Here is a 19,890-nt window from a genome sequence, read left to right as displayed (position 1 = left end):
GACTAAGTAAACACAGCTGAACACAAGCAAGTTGGACTACAACTTTTTTGAGTTTTACCAGCACTGTTATGACCTTGAAAATGAGCATTTCTTCAGAGCAATCTGCTTTCAATACAGGAGAATTTTTAGTGTTTCAAATTAACAAGTGCTGATTGGAAATTTGTTCTGTTTCATTTTAAATTTTTTTTTTTGTCCAAATAAATGAAAAGTGTGTATTTGCCCAAAGGAGGGCATCCTTTGTGCTGCTTAGAAATATTTTGTAGAGGAATGTGTCTTGCACATATCTATGAGAAGAAGAACAACAGTTAGGGAAAGAGCTGTAAACTCATTTGAAGCTTCATTATATAATGAGAGAAAATTTTCTACTGGTTTTTTTTTTTTTTTATGTTCTATGCAGGTAAACATAGCACTTAGACAGTAGATTTTATACCACTACATACCTAGATACTATTTTCATCATCCTTGAAAAAGTAGTACTTCCATTTATAAATTTTGCCCATTTTTCTAAAATTCAGTGTCCTACTAAACATTTTCTGTGGATCCTGTTTTTCTCTTGAGACACAAAAAGACATGAGCCTGATTTTATTGACAAACAGGACAATTTAAACCTTAGTTTTATTATGCAAATTTTCTGCTTTTACATTACCAGTCATTTGAACAGAAAATAGTTTGCTCTCTTGGTTTTAAAGGTCACAGCATTTCGAGTCTCATGGAGGCTTTGGACAGAAGTCAAGTAGGAGTCTTGCTCAAAAATTTGTCTTTCAGTAATTACAGCAAGTGAGTCTCATCCATTGCCAACATCTCTGTTTCAAGGCACTTCTTTCGAAGGGATTTTTTTTTTTTTTATTTTAAGTGCTGTATACAAACCAACTTACTCACCAAATTCTGGAATAGGACATATGTGCACAATGTTGTTGGCCAGGGGAAGCTTTCCCAAAGTCCTTGTGCCCCGTATCCACAAGTCATACTTCCCAATCTGCCTTTTTTTTTTTGGCAGCAATTACCATTTTCAAATTTCCAACAAATTCATACAGCAACAACAGTTTAATGCTGGCAGCCAAGCATACACAGCACCTTGTACTTGATGGGTTGCTACAGCATGGCTTTGACTTTGCAAGCCAAGTACCATCCCAGCAAGTAGTCTTGGATGTTTTCTGAAAGAACCACAGCAGAAGTCCCTTCTTGCTTCAGTTTTCTCTTCCCCTATCATTGCAGCAAAAAATAAAATGAGGATGCAGTTGGAAATGGGGAGGAGATGGAAGAAAAAGGAGATGGTAGAAAAGAGGATGACATGACTGCAAAACTATTTTAATTGAGAATTGCAAACAGTGCATATACCTATACATTCCTGTATGTTCCTATACTTTGTTCTCTGTACTGAAACGCAGATTTCAGAAACAAAGCAGGAGACAGTGCTCCCATGCCTGGCGAGCAATGCTGCTGCTTAACATTAGCTAAAATCATCTGGAAAAGGCCTTGATACCAGGGGTTTTAGGCACTTTTTGTTTCCTCTGGGCATCCTTGGGGACTAAGCGTACAGACACTCACAGGGTCAGGGTCCTAGATCATAGTCAGGGATTTCTGCTTCACCACAAAGGCTAATGAGGCTTGTAAAAATAAAAATAAAACCAGAACGTGCCATGTGTCATCTAAGCCCATGGAGTGGGCCTCTGGGAGTTCAGAGGCTGCAAGGCAGGTACTAATGGCAAACCTTAGGACCATCAGGCAGGACTTGCCTTGAGTTGTAACAGCATGCAGCAGCCAGCTGTGTTTGAGGTCCAAGAGGAGAGCCTCGCTGCGGACTTGGAGCTCTGGGTGGCATTGAGCAGCTCTCAAGATGCTTCTACCTGAGATGGTGGTTGCCTAGGAAGTGCTATCAGGAGAGTATTTTTAAAAGATATGCTTAACCTTGAGCTGCGGTTGAGGTTGGTGGTATATGTCAGTGCTAGCCAAGTCCTGCCTGTGGGCTGGGTGAGCCAGTCTCTCAGTGATGCTCCGAGGGGCTGGTTTTGCCAACACCTTGCTAGTTTGTTCATCTGAAGTAAAATGGTTGGTGGCAGACAACTAGGTAGGTTGTGTCGCTGCTTTGCATGCCCTGATGAATCTGTACCCTCAAGCAGAACATTTGCTGGTGGTGCGCAGCCTGTTTGCCCACTGTTGCAGAAGGAGGGCGGCGAGGAAAGCAGGCGTTGTCCACTCGCGGGATTTGCTGCATCTGCTTTGCAGATCCTTTGCAGGTCTCCATAAACTTCACAAACTGTGATGTATAGGCTATTGCTCTACGGGAAAGCTTTGGCTCACAGGCAAAAGTAAAAAAGTAAAAACTCTTGCAAAATGAAAGAAAAAGGTTTTATTGTTTTAAAAGTGGAAACAGAAGTACTACTAATAATAGCAGTGAGTTAATTAGAGAACATGCAACATTTCAATTCACAGAGCTTAAAGCCTTTGTGTCGTAGCTGCCTGGCTTGCATATCTGCTCAGAGTCATCCTCTCATCTGCCATCCAAAGGCTCAAAGCCTTTGGACACAGTTGGACTGTGTTGGAGGGATCAAAGGATCTCAGGTTTTTTCACCAGTTATTCTCAAAAAAATATGAATGTTATTTATGTCTGGAACCACGGCTTCGTGTCTCGTTGCTTTTCTCTACAGAAGTGGAAATTCAGGATCTTAATTCTTAAAAGGAATATGAGCATGCAAGCCTTCCTATACAAATACATGATTGTTACAGACGCTGCCTACCCTTAGGAAAGCATCTAAGCAGGTCAGGGAAGACAAAAGAGCAAATTACGGAAGTGTGAGTTACTCCAAGATAAAATTAATTTGGTTGCTCCTTGAACAAAAAGTCCACAGTGATTTCCAACTGTATCCATGTGAGGAATTCCATTCTATGAATGCAGATATTTTCCATATTTTTATGCATATATATATGCATTTCAGTTGATTTAACCATAAATACCATATAGCTTTACCATAAATACATATGTGTGTTATAAGACTAATGTAGCAAATTGTTGCAGGAGAGAATTCCTTAACAGAAATCTCCTGACTTCCAGGAAAACATGTATGAGCTGATGTACACCAAATATGTAGTAAATATGACATTATTGCCCTCTGCACCTGTCTTACATATTTCTGAAGCACCCTATCTCTGCAACAACCTGACATTTTTAAACAGCAATATTCACTCTGTTTGGGGGAAAAATGTTATGAGGGGCTACTTTAGATAACACTGTCTTTGATTTTGGAGGCTGATAGCCAGCAATTCAATGAGATTTTAGAGGAGGCTGTTGGCTTCAACTGCTGTTATGTCATGTCCTCTGTTGTGATTTGGGCTCTGCTGGTCGAGGTAATCAGTGCCTTTTTGGGAGAAGCATGTTTGGAGAAGAAGTTCTGGATAATACATTTTCCCCCTGTGCTTCAATAATTTGTCATTTTGTTAGTGCAAAGGCATGTATCATTTTCAACATTCGTTATTTAAAAGATATGTGTTATTACTGTCACAATTATTATTGCTACTATTTTGGTGTAGTTGCTATTTAGGTGTAGTTTCCAGTGGCCAGTGTAGCTTTTTCAGGTGAGAGCTGTTTGCAATGATCTCAGAGAATCGGCATCTTCACTCAGAGAAACAGCCTGGGCATGTTGCCCATGGTTTGGATACTCTCTATTTGAAAGCAAATCTGTTTGGCTTGAGATATTGCGGCTTAGGGTTCTCTACAGCTCAGCAATTACGTCTTTGCAAACTGCTCTTCCTGGGATGAATGGCAGAGGGTTTGAATACGCCTCGTTGTTATGCAGTGTGTCCTACGGTTAGAGGAGCTGAACGGGACAGTAATAATCTCAGCAGCGTCATGGAGTGAGTTTTACAGAGGCCCCAAAATTCATGCACTTGTGCTATACGAAGAACTGCAAGCAGTATATTAAGGTCAGGATGAGCTAGTAAGCCCTGTCTCTCCGCAGTGATCTTTACTATGATACAGGTTCGTTAATGTGGCACAGCATTGCTGTCACGGCTCAGGCAGTGTGCTCTGCCACATGGATACACGATGCCTTGCTATGTGGTGCACATTTACTCAAGCGTGCCTCATGTCTGAGGCCCTGAGTGCTGAGAAGTCTGAATTCAGTCCCGTGTTGTTATCAGTTGACGATGCTTCCCTGCTGGTTTCTTGAAAATCACTGTCTCCAAAAGCAGCAGTGTGTGTTGAATAACAAACCCCTTCACATTCAGACTCTTCAGGTTTGGGAACAGAGCCAACATTCTTGAAGAATGATTTAGTGGCCAATAAACATCTGCAAAGTCTGTAAGACTGTCAGAAGCAGTAACATTGAAAGTAAAGATCGTATCAGTAGCAATTCCCCTGTCCTGACAAGGCATTCAGTGCAAATATTTGTTCAGTCATCCTTGCTCTCATTCCCGTTATCACAGACAGTTTCACATGTTTTGCCAAAAGAGCAATTCCATCTTCTTCCACAAAGCTGTTCACATCCAAGGCCTTTGCAATGTTAAATACTGGCCTACTACTGTTTCAGGACCTCCCACACATGCTCCTTTGGAGTGCAGGAGCCTCATCGGTCTTACGCAAAGACTTCGCTGTGAAGGGCTCTTGCAACTTTCAATTAGTGAGCATCTGCAGTGTTGAGGTTGTGCTGCTCCGCGAGGATTCAAGCTCAGTCTGGCTGATTAGTTACACTGCACCAGTCTCCATGATAGTTAGGGTAGTCTTTGAGTTCTTCTAACTAGATTCTTTTGCAGAGTCATTGAAATTGCACTGCGCTAGGACTCAGACCATTTGTAAATACAGGATGACGTGTGGAGAAGAAGGAGGTGTCTCTGCCTCTTCAAAACCTCTTGGCAAATGCATGTATCTTCCTGAATAATTCTGGGTAGGCGATTTTTCTCCAAGAGCCTTCCCCCTTTTGCCTGGTTTGCTGCACTATGTCTCACTTGCTCGGTGAATAGGAAAACTGAAAACACAGCCCTTCTTGAGATACCTCCCAGTTTACTAGAATCTCTGAGGGCCTGTTCGGAAGGTGTCTGGGAATATTTAGGTTTGGGAAGAAATCCTGTCATGGAAATAATTACAGTGAAAGTTGTGGTGAGCAGGAGCATGTAGACTGCAATAGCTTCACAAGGGAAAGCAAAGGGAGCAGAACTAAAAACTTGACTCACCAATAATGCAATCAAATACTAAAATCATTTTTGTGCAATTGAAGGTGAGAATAATCCACAGGCCGTTCCCCCTGCAGCTCACTCAGCAGTGTTTCTTTCTGCTGGTTTTTCTGCATGTGGTCAGGGAGGTGTGTGACTACAGCTTTCTCTGTAGGTTCCCGTAATCCCTCAGGATGCTGAATAAAGGGGTTCCCGTCACATTTCTAGCTAGCTGAGGAAAGAGTTACTTTTCTGATGTATGTCAGCTGGCCCATTTTGAAAGAAGCCTCAAAACCCGGCTCACATCCTCACTATGTGCTTCTTGCTGCTTCTCTACCGTCAGAGCACTAACGTGAACACAGCTGAGCATCTCCAAGGACAGGATGATTAATTTTGTGATGTGCTGTTCAGTGCCATTTGATATGTTCCATCTGGTCCTTTGCAAACTTAAATAAAGTTGTTTTCAGATGACATCTGTAGGATTGCACAAACGGGGAACTGAGGCACCAAACAATTACAATTTGAAGTTATTTTAGATACCTAAGTCCTTGTGGATGCTCATGATTTCATGGCTCTTTATACATTCAAAGCACAGCTCTTGTTGACCTCATTTGCACCTGCAAGTGCTCAGCACTGCTGAAGATGAGAGCCCGGGCTCTCGAGTTGGAGTCCAGAGGCTGGGGAATGTACTGTGGCATCTGTGAAAAGGTTGGTTAGAACAGCTTATCCAGCCCCACACAAACCTGTAGCACAAGCAGAGACTCTCACTAACATAATGTACTTGGCGTTGTTAAATCCATCTGACTATCTTTTATCTTCTTGCATTCCCCTCCTGTAACAGCCTTGGAACTGCTATGCCGTGATGCTGAGGATGCGCGGGGAAAGGTCTCACCTACTGCTCTGGGTTTGGCCCTGGAGCAGGTCCATCCTGCGCCTTCGGGCAGGCAGACCACAGGAAATACCACGTGTGATTTTCCTGCTGTATCTCACAGTACGCTTAGTGGGAAGGCAGACTGCTTAGGCATTCCCAGCAGATACAGGTATATACATATGAATATAGCTGTATCTCCTTATAAATATTTTTTAAAATTTCACATACGGTCCCTCGATTTGTAGGATCTGTTGTGCAACTGTTGTCTGGGGTTACCGTCAGGCTCTTTTGCAACCTACAGCCATTTTTACGGCTGTTTGACTGTTGGAGCCCTGTATGTACTTACACGCTTCCTTACAAGCTGCTTGAATTTTTATGCCTGTGATCGCACAGAGAGCAGTAAGTTTGGAACATAACTTAGGTACCTGAGGTCTAGTATTTGGACATAAGTATTATGCACATCCCAGTATCCCATGCAGTGGATGGAAGTAGCTATGTTTAAAAACATCATACTTGTCAGTCTTTATCTTACCGGCGAGTGCAAGAAACTGTGAATTTCCTCTCTCTGACAGACTTACCCATTCTTTACTCCGTGCTGCTGGCTAAACACACCCTGGAAATCAGCTCTGGCATTCACTTAGAAGCTCCTCCACTTGCCTGAAAATACAGCACCTTGTAATTTCAATTGCCTTTGCGCAGCATATGCCATGTCTGAGCCCACTTGGCTCCCAGGGACGGGAGAGGAGCTGGCTCCTGCAAGTGGGGCCGCGGGAACGAGGGGCACGTTTCTCTGAATTCTGCAGGAGGCGTCTGAAAATATCCTGTGTGCACGCATTCATATCATAACGTTACACTGCATATGTAGGGTCTGCTCCCAAACCCACAGCCAACTAGCATAACAAAATCAGATTTTACTGCTGTAGTGTCAGCCTAGGGTTGAAATACAGCTTTGAAACCCTCCCTTTCACCCCACTTTTTTAATGAAAAACGATCATGCTGGAGTGTAATAGTGCTTACCCTGGCTGAATTTGACTTTAGCTTTTTATTTTAAAGCCTTATTTTAGGCTTTAAGAGCTCCCAATTAAACTTTTTAGATCCAGAGTGAAAGCCTGAATGTGTCTGCCTGCACAACAGCGAGATTCCTGGGTGGGAAAAGGATATTTTTATATTAAAAATAAAGAAAATTAATGCAGTGGTATGTTTTCTCCTTCATATTCCTTACTGTTCTTTTTCCTAATGAATCTTCATTTGCCATTTTCTCATTTCCTTTTTTTTACATCTCCCATGCCCTTTCCTTTATTTCTTTTTTTCTTCCTCTTCTCCTTTCGCATCTTTTCTTTATTTCACCCTTCTCCTTGCCTGCTGCCTAACTTGGTTTTCACTGCTAACCCATAACAGTTTGCAATAGGATTGCTAACTACTTATCCTTTCAGTCAGCACAGCACGTGCTGTAAATCCCTTTCTAAATAACACTAAAAAAATGAAGCCTAGGTCAGATATTTGTTTATCCATTATGAAATGCATGTGGGAGACTATCACCAAGGAATCTGACAACATTACACTATTAATTACATGCCAGCTCAGTGAGGAAAGATTTGATTTCAGTCAGCTTTGCAGCAAACTTGAAAAGAAAATAATACCATATAACCGTCAGTTCATTAACAGCTCGCCTCCAACACTACACAGCCCCGACTCCTATTATGAGCTCTACCAAAGTCTGGCTAAGAAAACAAATCTCACACAGTGCCCTGCATCTCACCAAGGAGAACACACTGTCACTGGTCCTGGGAAATTTAGAGCCGGCCGTGACAGCCCGAACAATGAAGTGATTTACACCAGGTTTGTATCTAGTTTGCTAACTCATAAATTCTTACATGCAGGTGCATAGCCCAAGACTGGAAGGCCGTTTGCACCATGCCTACTATTATGCAGGGCTTTCAGTGCACATATTAATGCAAATGTTAATATAGACCTGCAAACTCAATTCTTTTTTATGGTTTATAAAATACACCTATCCCAGTCTCTGTGGGCATGTACATTCATTTTATAAAAATCACAAGTATTAAAATGTAACTAGATGCCTACTCCCACTTCAGCAGGCTCTAGGCTGCACAGGGAAAAATGTCTTCAAGTTCCCAGATACTCAGGAAAAATACTTGAGTGGTACCAGTCCCTCACAATTAAATCTTTTATCTGATGCTTTTTTGCAAGAAGTAAAATTCAAAGAAAGATTTTTCTGAAAAGGCTTGGTCTGAAGCATGATGGCAAAGAGATATTTCCAACATCGGCAAGACCCAACCTATGGGTCTTAATAGAAGAGGTCAGACCAGGGCTAAAGCTGTTCCTGGAAAAAAAAACACTGGGAGAAGAGGGAAAAATATTCACTGTAGCTGTCACTGTGAACATAAATTGTCATTGTGCAGTTTGTTCATCTGAAAGGACATAACCGCTGATGACAGGTCAGTCATTATACTTGGTGTCACTGTGAAGCCAAAGGAGTGAAGTAATGGGGTCGTGGGGGTGGCTTCATTACAAGCTGCTCCATAACCTCCTCCTGGAAGAAAGAGAGAGCAGTGGTAAATTTAAGCTTTGCTGAAAGGGGATTTTCTCCAGAGCCTGGGCCCAGAGCTCATTCCTGCAAATTTCTGACAGCTCTCCTCCTCCCACCCAACAAAAGGACATGGTAATAAATCTTTGTCAGTAGAAATCCGGTACCCCTCAGAGATCTGACCAGCTGCAGCTGGTATCACCCACACTCGCAGGTCACACTGCCTCGCCGTGTCTGCAGCCGCAGGTCGTCTGAAACTCGAATGGGGACTTTCATCCCTCCACTGAAAAGCTCTGCTGCACAAGCACTGCCAGCCCCAAACAGGCAGTTTCACGTGGACCTGCCCGGTCCTGGACCTGTTCCGGGCAGGAGTGGCTTCACGAGGGACAGCGCTGAGTGGATCCCATGTGGCGGTGGCCCGGGGTCTGCAGGAGGTCAGCCATCAGGGCTTCTGTAGGAAACTCGGCAGTTTGGAGTCTCTTCCAGCATGAGCTTTCCTGTCTGTGCTTCTCCATAATTCATCCTTCATAGGTCTGATGTCCCTGTGGAAACCTGGGAGGATGGTGCAAAAGGAAAAGGGTTTTAAGAGTTGTGCTGGATCAGATGAGTCCTGTCTATGTCTAGAAAGCCTTTGGTACTGTGGGTCTCTGTCTGAGTGGTATCCATGCTCAGAAACTCATTTGTCTGTTCACATCAGGCTCAAAATGGGAGCACTGCAAGTGTAAGCATGGGAAGGCCAACTCCTGCTTCCTCCAATTCAAGCTAGAGGAGCTAAGGTTTGCTGTGCTTGGGTTTTTCAAAAGGTGCTACAATCTTTGCACCAAGATTAAATGACATTTCTTGTAAGAGGAAAGGGCCTTGCCTGGTGCTCTGGGCTACAATCTCCCCTCCCTTGCACTGCAGAGCAGCCTGGGCTAAGCCACCTTCCCTCTCCAGATGTGGGTGAACGTTAGTGATGTTGAGTGATTCGTGGTTTAGTTTGGGATCCTTTGGGAGGAAAGGAGCTGTGTCAATGCAGAAGAGTACAGGAATATTAACTGCAGTTAACCCAATTTTGTTCTTGGAGAACCAGAGATCTGAAAGTTGTATGTGCCTTGAAATTGCGGTTTGGAAAATATTAGAGTCAAGGGGTGTGGGGGTGTGTGTGACCTACAGAAATACCTCATCTCACCACTAATTTACTCACACATGTAAACTTCATTTTTCATTCAGCTGCCCCAATTTATTTCCTGTTCCTCCCTCTTTTTCCTCCTCTTGCTTGTTTTGAAAATGCTGGTCAACACATGTTAAGTCAGAGTCTCCAAAACCAACAAAGGAAAGTTCAGGAGAGGCAGAGAGAGAAACAGCTGAATAACACTGCCAATTTTAAAATGAAGATAAGTTATACGGGACCTTTTACTGAACCAACAAATATTTTATAGTATTCACCATTTGAGGCCAGCAGTTCTTTTTTCCCCCTCCGTTTTGAGCTAGAATAGAAGGTGTGCAATTCGTCAGGAATCTGTACATGTTTAAGTAGCTTCAAGAAATGTGATGGTCATGTGGGACTGACCTACTGTGTCTTGACTTCCACGTCCATTTTTTCCCCACTACATAATGGTTCTGTACCCTTTCCTCTCTGTCTCGTTCCCTCACTCACACGTTCTTTCCTCTGTTGGTTCCAAGCCATCTTTGCTTTGTCAGTGTTACCTGATAACACAAAGCAGGGGTTTAAGCCAGTTCTTGCGGTTCAGCTTGAGCTCTATATATCACTGAGTGGGGGTGCAATGTGGATGCTTCTTGGTCCTACGTAAGTGGTCGGTCTTTCTTCTCTGTTCCCGGCAGGGCCTTTAGGAGAAGTCAGTTCATCACCACACACGTGTGATATTCTCAGGTCAGAATGCTTAGATCCAAAGAATAAAATGTAACTGTAATTAACATTATTTAGCACACCCCTGAAGTCATCCAAGTATATGAAAGCTATGAGTCTGGACTCGTTGAATGGTAAGGGTCTGAATTGTTCTGAAATACTTGAAAGTGCCGCAAGCGCTGCGTAGCCAGAGAGCATTTGTATGTTGTAAATTAGAGTAGACGTATGTGCTACGGCATTTACACTCTGGCTTTCTTCTCTAATACTGGATGCAATGTGTAAAAGGGGACTGTGTATGTACTTAGATGTATATCTTCTTGTGAATTATTTGTATATTATTTTGACAACAGTCAGGTGTAATGACAATGTACTGGAGGTAAGCGATTCTATTATCCAGTTTAAGGATTGTTTGCCTGCAAGAACCCTGGGGTTTATTTTCTTTGGGTGGGCCTTTCTGATAGCAGAAGAACAAAAGAAAACATTTTAAATATAGGAGAAATCCTGGAAAATTCTGCTCTTAAATGCTTTTGAAATGGTCAAAGTATTGCCTAGGCATGTTGTCTTTGGACTTCTGAGACTCATTTCCATCTCTGCTGAAACGGGACTGCAGGCTACCTTGCAAGAGAGCTGTCAGGATCAGCCGGTGAATATTTATGAAGAAATTTTGTGGTGAAAAAAAAAAAAAAAAGGCTACATATATTATTAATAATTATGTGAGTCCTGAAAAATACCATACTGTATCACAAAGCTGGTATTGTCCAGTGACTACACTCTTGGCACTGCGTGCTACAGTAAACTGTATACTGAAAACTCATACTAATGGAAAGGGATACAGGATCCCATTGGTAAGTGATTTATAGTGACTTCCTATTATAAACAAGAGGGAACAAATATCCCGCCTTGCTGGTTTCTTTGGGTGGATGGTGAGAGCAGAATGAGACATTCCTGGCCAGGCAAAAGCTGATTCTCTGGATGCTTGCAACTGGGAACAGAATGAAGCACCAGAAAGTGAGGTATAAATGACAATCCATAATTATAAATGACAGAGTTTCCATTTTCATATTTCTTAAAATTTTCCAGTTGTAGAGCAAACGACCACTGTTTAAGTGATTTCCAAACTTGTAACAAAAAGACATCTCTGATGTTTAATATTAAATAGACATACTGTAGAATCTCAATATATGCTGGAAGCCTACCGACATCCTTTCACAAGAAGCACCTTGCTTTCTGAGACAGAACAAACCACGTTCAGCAGCAGCTTCTTTTTGGGTTTCAATTAATAAATACTCTATTGAGCACAACTGTAGTTTTAGGAAAGTTATTTGTACTGGCCAGTGGTATGTTGTTGATAAACTTCAGTGTACACCATATCAAATAAGTCTTGGGAACAGTGTGGACTATAATAATGCATCAGCATGGGCTTTCTCTGGCATCACTCGACACATTGATCTAAGCTTGACAAGTCTGTAGGGGCTGAAATTTGTGTCACAGCCTGCCTTGATCCAGCTAGTGAGAGCACCACACTTTTCAGAAGAGACCAGAGGTGGCTGCCGCCTAAGGAGTGTTAGATTAAAGTTAACCACAGCCCTTGGAGAGGGCAGCTATGGTGCATCCTTGGTACCTTCTATAAAGTGCTGCCTCTCATGTAGTGAGAGAGGGCTCATGAGTGAAGTGTGAGGTCTGCCCATCAGCACTTGCTCTGGGGTGAGTCCTTAGCTGAGGCTACTCGGTGGGATTCAGTATGCTGCATCTTTTTTCCATTCCTTCCGTCACCATTTCCAGAGATGTTACCCAGTCCCAGTGCCATTTCCTCATTGCCTCAGAGAAGAATCTAGGAACATGTTGTGCAGTGGTCAAGACACTGAACACTTTCATATTGAGAATGCTGTTCTTTGGTTATATTCATGAAACAGTCTCACCAAAACGTTGCTGTTACAGTTGAAGTATACTTTGCAATTGTTGTGCAGATATGTCAGATATGAAAGCTTTTATTATTAAAAGTTTTAATTAGTAGTTGAGGGTAGAGCAGGTAGATTGCAAAAGATGAAGAAAAAGCAAAATGTTGGGTAAGATTCATCTTTTTAAAAAAAAAAAAATTGATAAAATTTTGTCATCTACATTCCCTCTCCTGTCAGCGAAGAGCCAGACATGGCCAGACTGCAATTCTTCCAGGCTCAGCTAAGCAGTTAAGGCTATAGTTACACCACCAGCTTAATCGTCAAAGGAGAGATATGGTCCTCCCCTCATCCAGCTCACAGCATATCCACATGGATGATAATGCTGCCCAAAGGGAAACAGTGGGAGGACATGGCCATGGAAGTGGGCTATGTGGTCTGGTTTTGCAGCAACAGTCAGGGATGTTGGACTGTGGTGTTAGACAGGTGGGCTGAAACCATTTCATGGAGGACATATCTGTTGTTTGTGAACGGAGTCTGGACAACTAGCCTGGATAAAGATGCATGACTTAGATGGCAGGTTCATGGCAAGTGAGGGGAACGCTGCTCTTCCTTTTGAGTTGGATCCAGTTGGTTTGACCAGCAAGATGTCAAGGAGAGCATGAAAAATGGTCTTTGTCTCTCTTGATGTGGTCATCCCCATCAAAAAAATGGTAGTAATACTTATTTCCTTCACTAAGGGCTGTTCAGACAGATGTGAGCTGCTTGGATGCTATGGTAGTGCAAACTGAGATATGCTGTCAGAGGTTTGGTATAGCAGCAAAGGATTTTTGGCAAGAAAAAGGGGGCCTGTGCTTTGAAATGATGGATTTTCAGACTTCATTGTACTAACATGCTTTTACAGCAGTTATTAGCAAGAGCTTTGCAAATTATCAATGATGGTTTTATTGTAAGCCAGTTTCAAGTTTCTTTGACATAAATTATTTGTTTGAAAAAAACAAAATCTGAATGGAATAAAAAAAAGACTTTTAGTTCAGGAAAAACCTTCTGCAAAATTGAAGAATGGGTAGCTTTTTGCTCCTGGATTGTATTTTTTAGTTTTGCTACTGCTTTTATATACCACGGGCAAGCCACTTTCTTTCAGAGCTGGCTAAACACCAGTAAAAAATATTTGCAAATACTCCTTCAAATAAACGCTGGAATTGGAATGTGTGTCACCATTCACACCTACTTTCCTCAGAAGTTTGTACAAGCAATTTTTTTGTTCATAGGAAATATTTTCCAACAGCAAAAGAAACTGACAGATGCTTGAGAGAGGAGTATTTATATCCAGGTTTGCTCTGGCAACGATGTTCTCTATTACTTGCCATTTCCATTTCTATACCTACTGACCTATTCAATCCTAAACCTCCTCTTTAAAATTGTCTCTATTTAAAAAAAAATGAAGTAGGGCTGAAAAATTATTTGTGGCCAAGTACAGCATGAAGAAGGAGACTTTTGATGTCATTCAGTACCTCTCTCAGGATCAAAGGTTTCTTTTTTCCTTGGTTCCCTCTCCTCTGCATAAGGTTGAACTTCCCCCCTCTTGAATCTCATTCAGGCATTGATCTAGGACAGCTTAAGAGATAACTGATTTAATATCTGCTCTTTTGGAACAAAACGTAAATCTGAGGACTCAGTCGCTTGTGGGCACTTATTTATGAAGCTGTTTTGCAGAAGGATGGAGGCCTGTTAAATCAAACAGCTTGGCAAACATCTGACCTCTGAAATTACTGCTGGTCTCCTGCATTTCTTCTGGTGAGACTGTGGTCTTCAGTGGTCTCCTCTGAGTTCTGGGGAGTTTGGCTGGCCAGAGTTGTTCAACACGAGTTGGCTGTATGAGAAAACGAGCTGCTGGTCAGTGGTGGGCAAAGTCACTTGTAAATGGAGAGCTACCAAGGGTTGCAATGTGCTTTGGGACCTATTCCACTGGAAGCTCAGTTTAAAGAAAAGATCAACTTTTAATTAATAATCTGATGGAAATCTAGCGTTAAGGTTGATTTTTAGTTGGGAATCCAGCCTCATAACAAGTGCATTGCTTTGTGAGATTTATGCTGTGTTTAGGGGCTTTTTTGGGTCTTGTAGCCATTAATGCTCAAGCCATTGCTGTTTCTTTTGTTTCAGTGGTTCTCCATAGGTTTTGCAGTAGGGCATCAGCTTCTCACTCCTCTATAATGCGTTTCTGTGTCAGGATAGCAAGCCCACTGAATAAAGCTTATACATTTCTGCCTGGTAAATATTTCTGGCTTCTCTGCGACGTTAGGACTTCATGAATGAACAAATGTGACTCTTGATGGGAAAGTGTAGCTTATGCCTGTGATGCAATTTCATCTTTGAAGGCTGTTAACCAGGTGTGCTTGTTTCTTGTACCCTTCTCAGCCGGCCTCTGTGACTGAGTCGCAGCCTGGGCAAAGGGAGCATTAAAAACCACACACATCATGTGTGCATGGGTGAAAGTCCTATTTTTAGTGCATACAAGAAGGCATTCACTGAAGGGCAATGAAGCTGATTTTTATTTTTAGGTTTTGTAATTCCTTATGTCCTTGGGATTTATGTATTGAAAAACCGCCTCCATCACCCTGTAAAATGTCAGTGAACCTCCAAGACCAGCTTTATTCTCACTATTGCCAAGATAACCTTTTCCCAGACGTGAGCTGGTGTGGGATGCGCTGGGCAGGGTTCAGCACTGGTTCTGCCAGTGCGGTTCTGGTGAGACTCAGTGAGGTCCTGCCTCACCAAAGCCTATTTCTGTAAGCTCATGTCTCAGGAACCTTCCCACAGCATTATTTTTTATTTTTTTTTTGACACGTGCCCTGCTCCAAGCTCAGTGTAGATTTCTCCAGGCGGGCGCTTGTGTGAAGCAGACTCTTTAGATGTGTCCAAACAAAGATCTTATTTGGAAATCTGGTATCAGTTTTGGGATTAATCTTGGATTCTTTTTCCATGTGCCTATTCTGTGAACTTGCTTGTTTTAAAAACTATTAATAGACATAATTTTTTTTTCTGTTTGCAGAAACCCTGGAGAATGGACCAAATAAGTGTGAAAGGTGAGTAAGGGACTTCACAGTTTTCCAAAATTATTATTATTATGGTTTTCCTGACATCACATAGCTATGTAAGCTGTATGTATAAATATTTCTTATTGCTTGAATCTAGCGCAGCTAACAGAAAAGGAACCAGCAAAGATGAAACATACTGGAAGGAGATCAACGCGGCTATGGCCCTAACGAACCTTGCCCAAGGGAAGGATAAACTGCAGGGAACTACCAGCTGCATCATTCAGAAATCATCACATATATCAGAAGTAAAGACTGTTAAAGTGCCATTAGTTCAGCAGTTTTAAGAGATGGGTCCTTTTTCTTTTTCCTGTCAAACAGACATTTTCCTCACAGGATTGGTTTTCAGCAAAATCAGATTCACAGATATGAGGCAAATGTGGAAAATAGGCCCCTTTTTACAGTATGGTCAGTTTAAAAAAATAACGTTCCTCCTGACTCAGACATTTTCATTGTATTAAATGAAATGTTCAATTGCTTCTATAAAAGGCATGTAAATTATAAAAACCCCGTTTTTATCAAAACATTAACTTATTTTATGTTAATCGAAATGCGCATAAGATGTTTGCATTGCTATTACAGTAAGTGCCTTGCTTTCAAAAAATAAGCTATAACGTGGGCATAGTACAGCAGTATTATGCCTCAAAATGACAATGCCATAATGCTTAAACTTTGTATATTATTCCAAGTGGGCTTAAGCAGCCTAGGGCTAAACACATTACTGCTGGAGGCCCTGGAGAGTTATGCTTATTTGACTTGTACAAATTGACGAGTCTTAATGAAATTGTTACATCATTTTCTCTCTCTTTTTTTAATCAACAGTGTTATAAAAATTGTACAGTATGTTTTGTCAAAGTGACAATGAGGTTGTTATGCATGTTTCTTACCTGTATAAGCAGTATATTAAAATACCAAAATCATTTCTTTGAAAAGTGCAATACTCTAGAACACACAGATTTAGGAAATAAGTTAATTGTTCAGATTGTTTTGAACTTATACATATGCTCCCAGCTGTGTTGCTCATTAAAGATTTCTAGTTGAGAAGGTTCTAGCCAGACTAGCTGTAAATTCAAGTTGAATTTCTATGATTTTAAAGCTTTGCTGAAGTTCTGGTAGAAATAAACAACACTGATTTCTTCTTGTACAAAACTAAGTCTATAGTGCCATTTATTATTTGCAATGGAGCTCAAAAAAGTTTCTGTGGTGGAAGTTGTTAGTTTAATGTGGTTCAAACATTTTTATTTTGTAGATACTGCATAAATGAGGACAGTTGATTGACAGTTCACATTTCAGTGAGAAAAACCTGTAGTAGAAACTCTCGAAGCCCAAACTAGAAACATAAATGGGAAATGAAACATTGAAAAATCTCAGCATTTGAAGTAGGAGGGTTTTAACTAGATACTAAACTTGTAGTTTAGACTTGTGTCACGTCTCTAAACTTGACTGCTATTGAGCATAACTAGCATAAAACCAGGTTTATTTTTAAGTTTTATTGGGAGGTGTACAAGTTATTCTTAAGTCATATAACAATAGTCTAATGAGGTTTACAGTGCTTGAATAAACAGTGGCAAAGCCAAAAATGATTTATGCTGAATCAGTTACAGAAAACTGGAAAAGAGCTGATTGTTGCTAGGATATGGATTTTTTTCCTGTGGGTATCCTGTCAGGTTTTTTCCTACTTACCCCTTTCCTCGTTTCTCTTTTTGGTGAGCCATCAATGAACAAGACAAGACTTTAGTCCTGCTCCCACTGAGTTGAATGGCAGCAGTCCCACTTCAGTGGAAGCAGGACCGTGCTAATGATGAAACTAACTTGCAAGTAGAGGCTGTTCCAGTTGCACTAAAATAGTCAAGATGATACATTGCAAATATCAGCCTTGGTGTGACTTCTTAGGAAACTTCTTGATGTAACATAACATGTTGGGTTTATTTAGTGTACAATGAAAATGATTTGATATGAAAATATTTTGTACATATATATTTTTACTTTGTTTTCTAAATTGCTGATTTGCATTGACTTAAAGTGCCAAGCAAGAAATGTATGTCATGACTGTATGAACAGTTGAAGTTTAAGTTTTACTGACTTGCATTATTATGTGTCTAAGATTCCATGACATTAATTTTTGATACTTTGCTGGATTTTGACATAATAATGTGAGTTTATAAGTAATAGCAGAGAGTTAATACTTCACTTTTGTTCATACTATTATAAGTTATTCTGGTATTAAATATTTTGTGACAATAAATTGATGGTTTTGACAAACTTTTCTGTTAGAAATATTCACAGTGTTTTTGTCTGTATAAACAACAACAAAATTTGTCATGTAGAAAAGGTACTTTTGGGGACTTCTCTGGAGTAAAACTGGAGAAGACAAGCCATTGTATAAACAACTTGTCATGGGGTGGTTTTTTTTAAATGATCAAAGCACAAAGAACAATCTGTAAAACACATCAAGTGGGTTTTAAATTTAAGAAATACTTGGCATAATTTCTTGTTACCATTTCCTTTAATTTATTTTTTTTCTACTGCTGCTTTAGAGTTTTCTGAAAACACGAATTCTAATGAATTATGTGTGTGTCTTTTTTTAAATAACAAAAATCATGATCAGTGCTGAGCCAACAGCTAATGAAGACTCAATAATTATTTATGATATTGGAAAAACAAACATTATTACTATTGCTCTTCTTTGTTTCAACATATGTAACCATTTTAGTAAAATAAATAACTGCAAACAACATCTTGCTGGTTTGAATTAAATATTCATTTATCTGTCCTTAGTCATTTGCATTTCTGGTTTCCTGTTATAGTCAGGGTTTCTCTATACTGGGACACAAGCATGTGATAGGCAAAGACAAAACAGGAATGCTAGTCTTTTGACTAATACACCTTATGGTGCACGGTTATGTGAAGTCGTTTAGCACATCCCTGATGAAAATGACTGTTCAGCAAGCTTAGGCTAATAACTACTAATGACAGTGTGGCATGATGCTTATAAATCCTCCACATTGGAGGAGTGCAGAGGGAAGCCATAGCTGATCACTGTCCTGAGTCACTGGAGAAGGTCCATGAGCTGGGAAAGACTTTGGTCGTTTAGGGATTTTTATGAATACAAGCTACATTTGTTTACAGTACCAGGTGTGGGTACACTCTGGCTGTGTAGCCTTGGTGGAGAAGGAGACACAATCAGCCCATCCAGAAGCTCCGTGCTCATAGTAATGAAAGCCCAGTGCAACTGGTCTCCTAACGTTCGTGCGCCTCAGCAAAGTTCCTCCACTTGCATGAGAGGAGCGATATCTAAGGTTTTGGTTGACAATTGGCACTTACAGGTTTTAAGTCCTGCTTATCTGTAATATATGTATACTGCTGTAAGATATGTGGCCATCCAGCATGCCAGTGGAGATTTGGATATTCAGTTGATATGCAAGTTGCTGAGGGAGTATGTACAGCCTGACTTTTGCTGTTGGGAGTGTGTAGGAACACCCACATCCTAATGACGCTGAGCTTCTTGACATCTACTTTGTACCTGAGTCTGACATGCAGAAACCAAATCATTCTGCTCCCACCTACTGTCGCATCATTTGCAAGAGCTGAGCACTCACAGCCTCTTACAAACCATTGAGAGTGAGGGGACCTCCAATTTTGCCAGGTTGCTCAGTATTTAGAATACACATTGGGATCAGGACTACAGTCTCCTCTTCCAGCATCATACAACAGCTACAACCACTGAGCTATAGTTGTCACTTTGTGGTCTCAAGTTCTCAGTTGGTGGCCTAGTGACTAAATATGTACGCCAGGTGAAGCAGTTCCACCAGGGAGACTGAGAGTAAGTGCCAGGACAACACACAGGCCTTTTTGGGGACATTTTATAACTCAGTAGCTAAAGTTTTAACTTGGAGTTTGGCAAATGATGGCAGCTAGACTTGGATGCCCACATGCAAGTGCATGAAGTAACTACCGCGGTGTGGGTTAGGGGAGGATAGGGAAGGCAGGTTGATGCACCTCTGTACTCTGCAAGGAAGAATGGATTTAGCTTAGGCTAGGGGAAAGGCTATGTGAACTTAAACCTATTTCTTCATTATCACTTTACTCAGTTTTTCATTATGTGCCCTGGCTTTGATGAATGATGTTTTTATCCACCTAAACTATTCATCAGTGGAGATCCACAACACCAAGTGTGAAATGCTACTACAGGAAGTATCCTTGATTATAAAAGTAAGTGGGATCTCTGATAATCATGAGCTTCTGGAATTCACTGTACTCTTAATGCCCAGAAAGTCCTTCTTTGTACTCCCTGTGACATCCCCAGCAGTGGGAGAGAGCATGGGAATTGTGCATCAGTCAAAAGAAAACCCGCCCTGGGGATGTTCTGGAGTACCAGGGAACTGCCTTCTCTCCCTGCTTTGCCACAGTGAGTGAATACTGGTTTGAGGAATCACTCAGGGCCAGTCAGGGCTATCAGGTAGCGTGCCCATGGGGCACACCACACC

The 19,890-nt window shown here is 41.2% G+C and overlaps 1 protein-coding gene across 1 annotated transcript in view; it reads left to right on the top strand.

Annotated features, from left to right (window-relative positions):
* The window catches only part of MKX (mohawk homeobox), a 48,621-nt gene extending 30,483 nt beyond the window's left edge, over nucleotides 1-18,138 (top strand). The window contains 2 exon segments of the mRNA XM_075746414.1: nucleotides 15,361-15,394; nucleotides 15,504-18,138. Coding sequence (XP_075602529.1) covers nucleotides 15,361-15,394; nucleotides 15,504-15,690 — 221 coding nt within the window. The 3' untranslated portion in view covers nucleotides 15,691-18,138.
* Nucleotides 18,139-19,890: the final 1,752 nt, after the last annotated feature.

This window comes from Balearica regulorum, chromosome 2, assembly GCF_011004875.1.
Source record: "Balearica regulorum gibbericeps isolate bBalReg1 chromosome 2, bBalReg1.pri, whole genome shotgun sequence".
NCBI classification, from domain to species: Eukaryota; Metazoa; Chordata; class Aves; order Gruiformes; family Gruidae; genus Balearica; species Balearica regulorum.
This window is presented reverse-complemented; position numbering and strand designations above follow the sequence as displayed.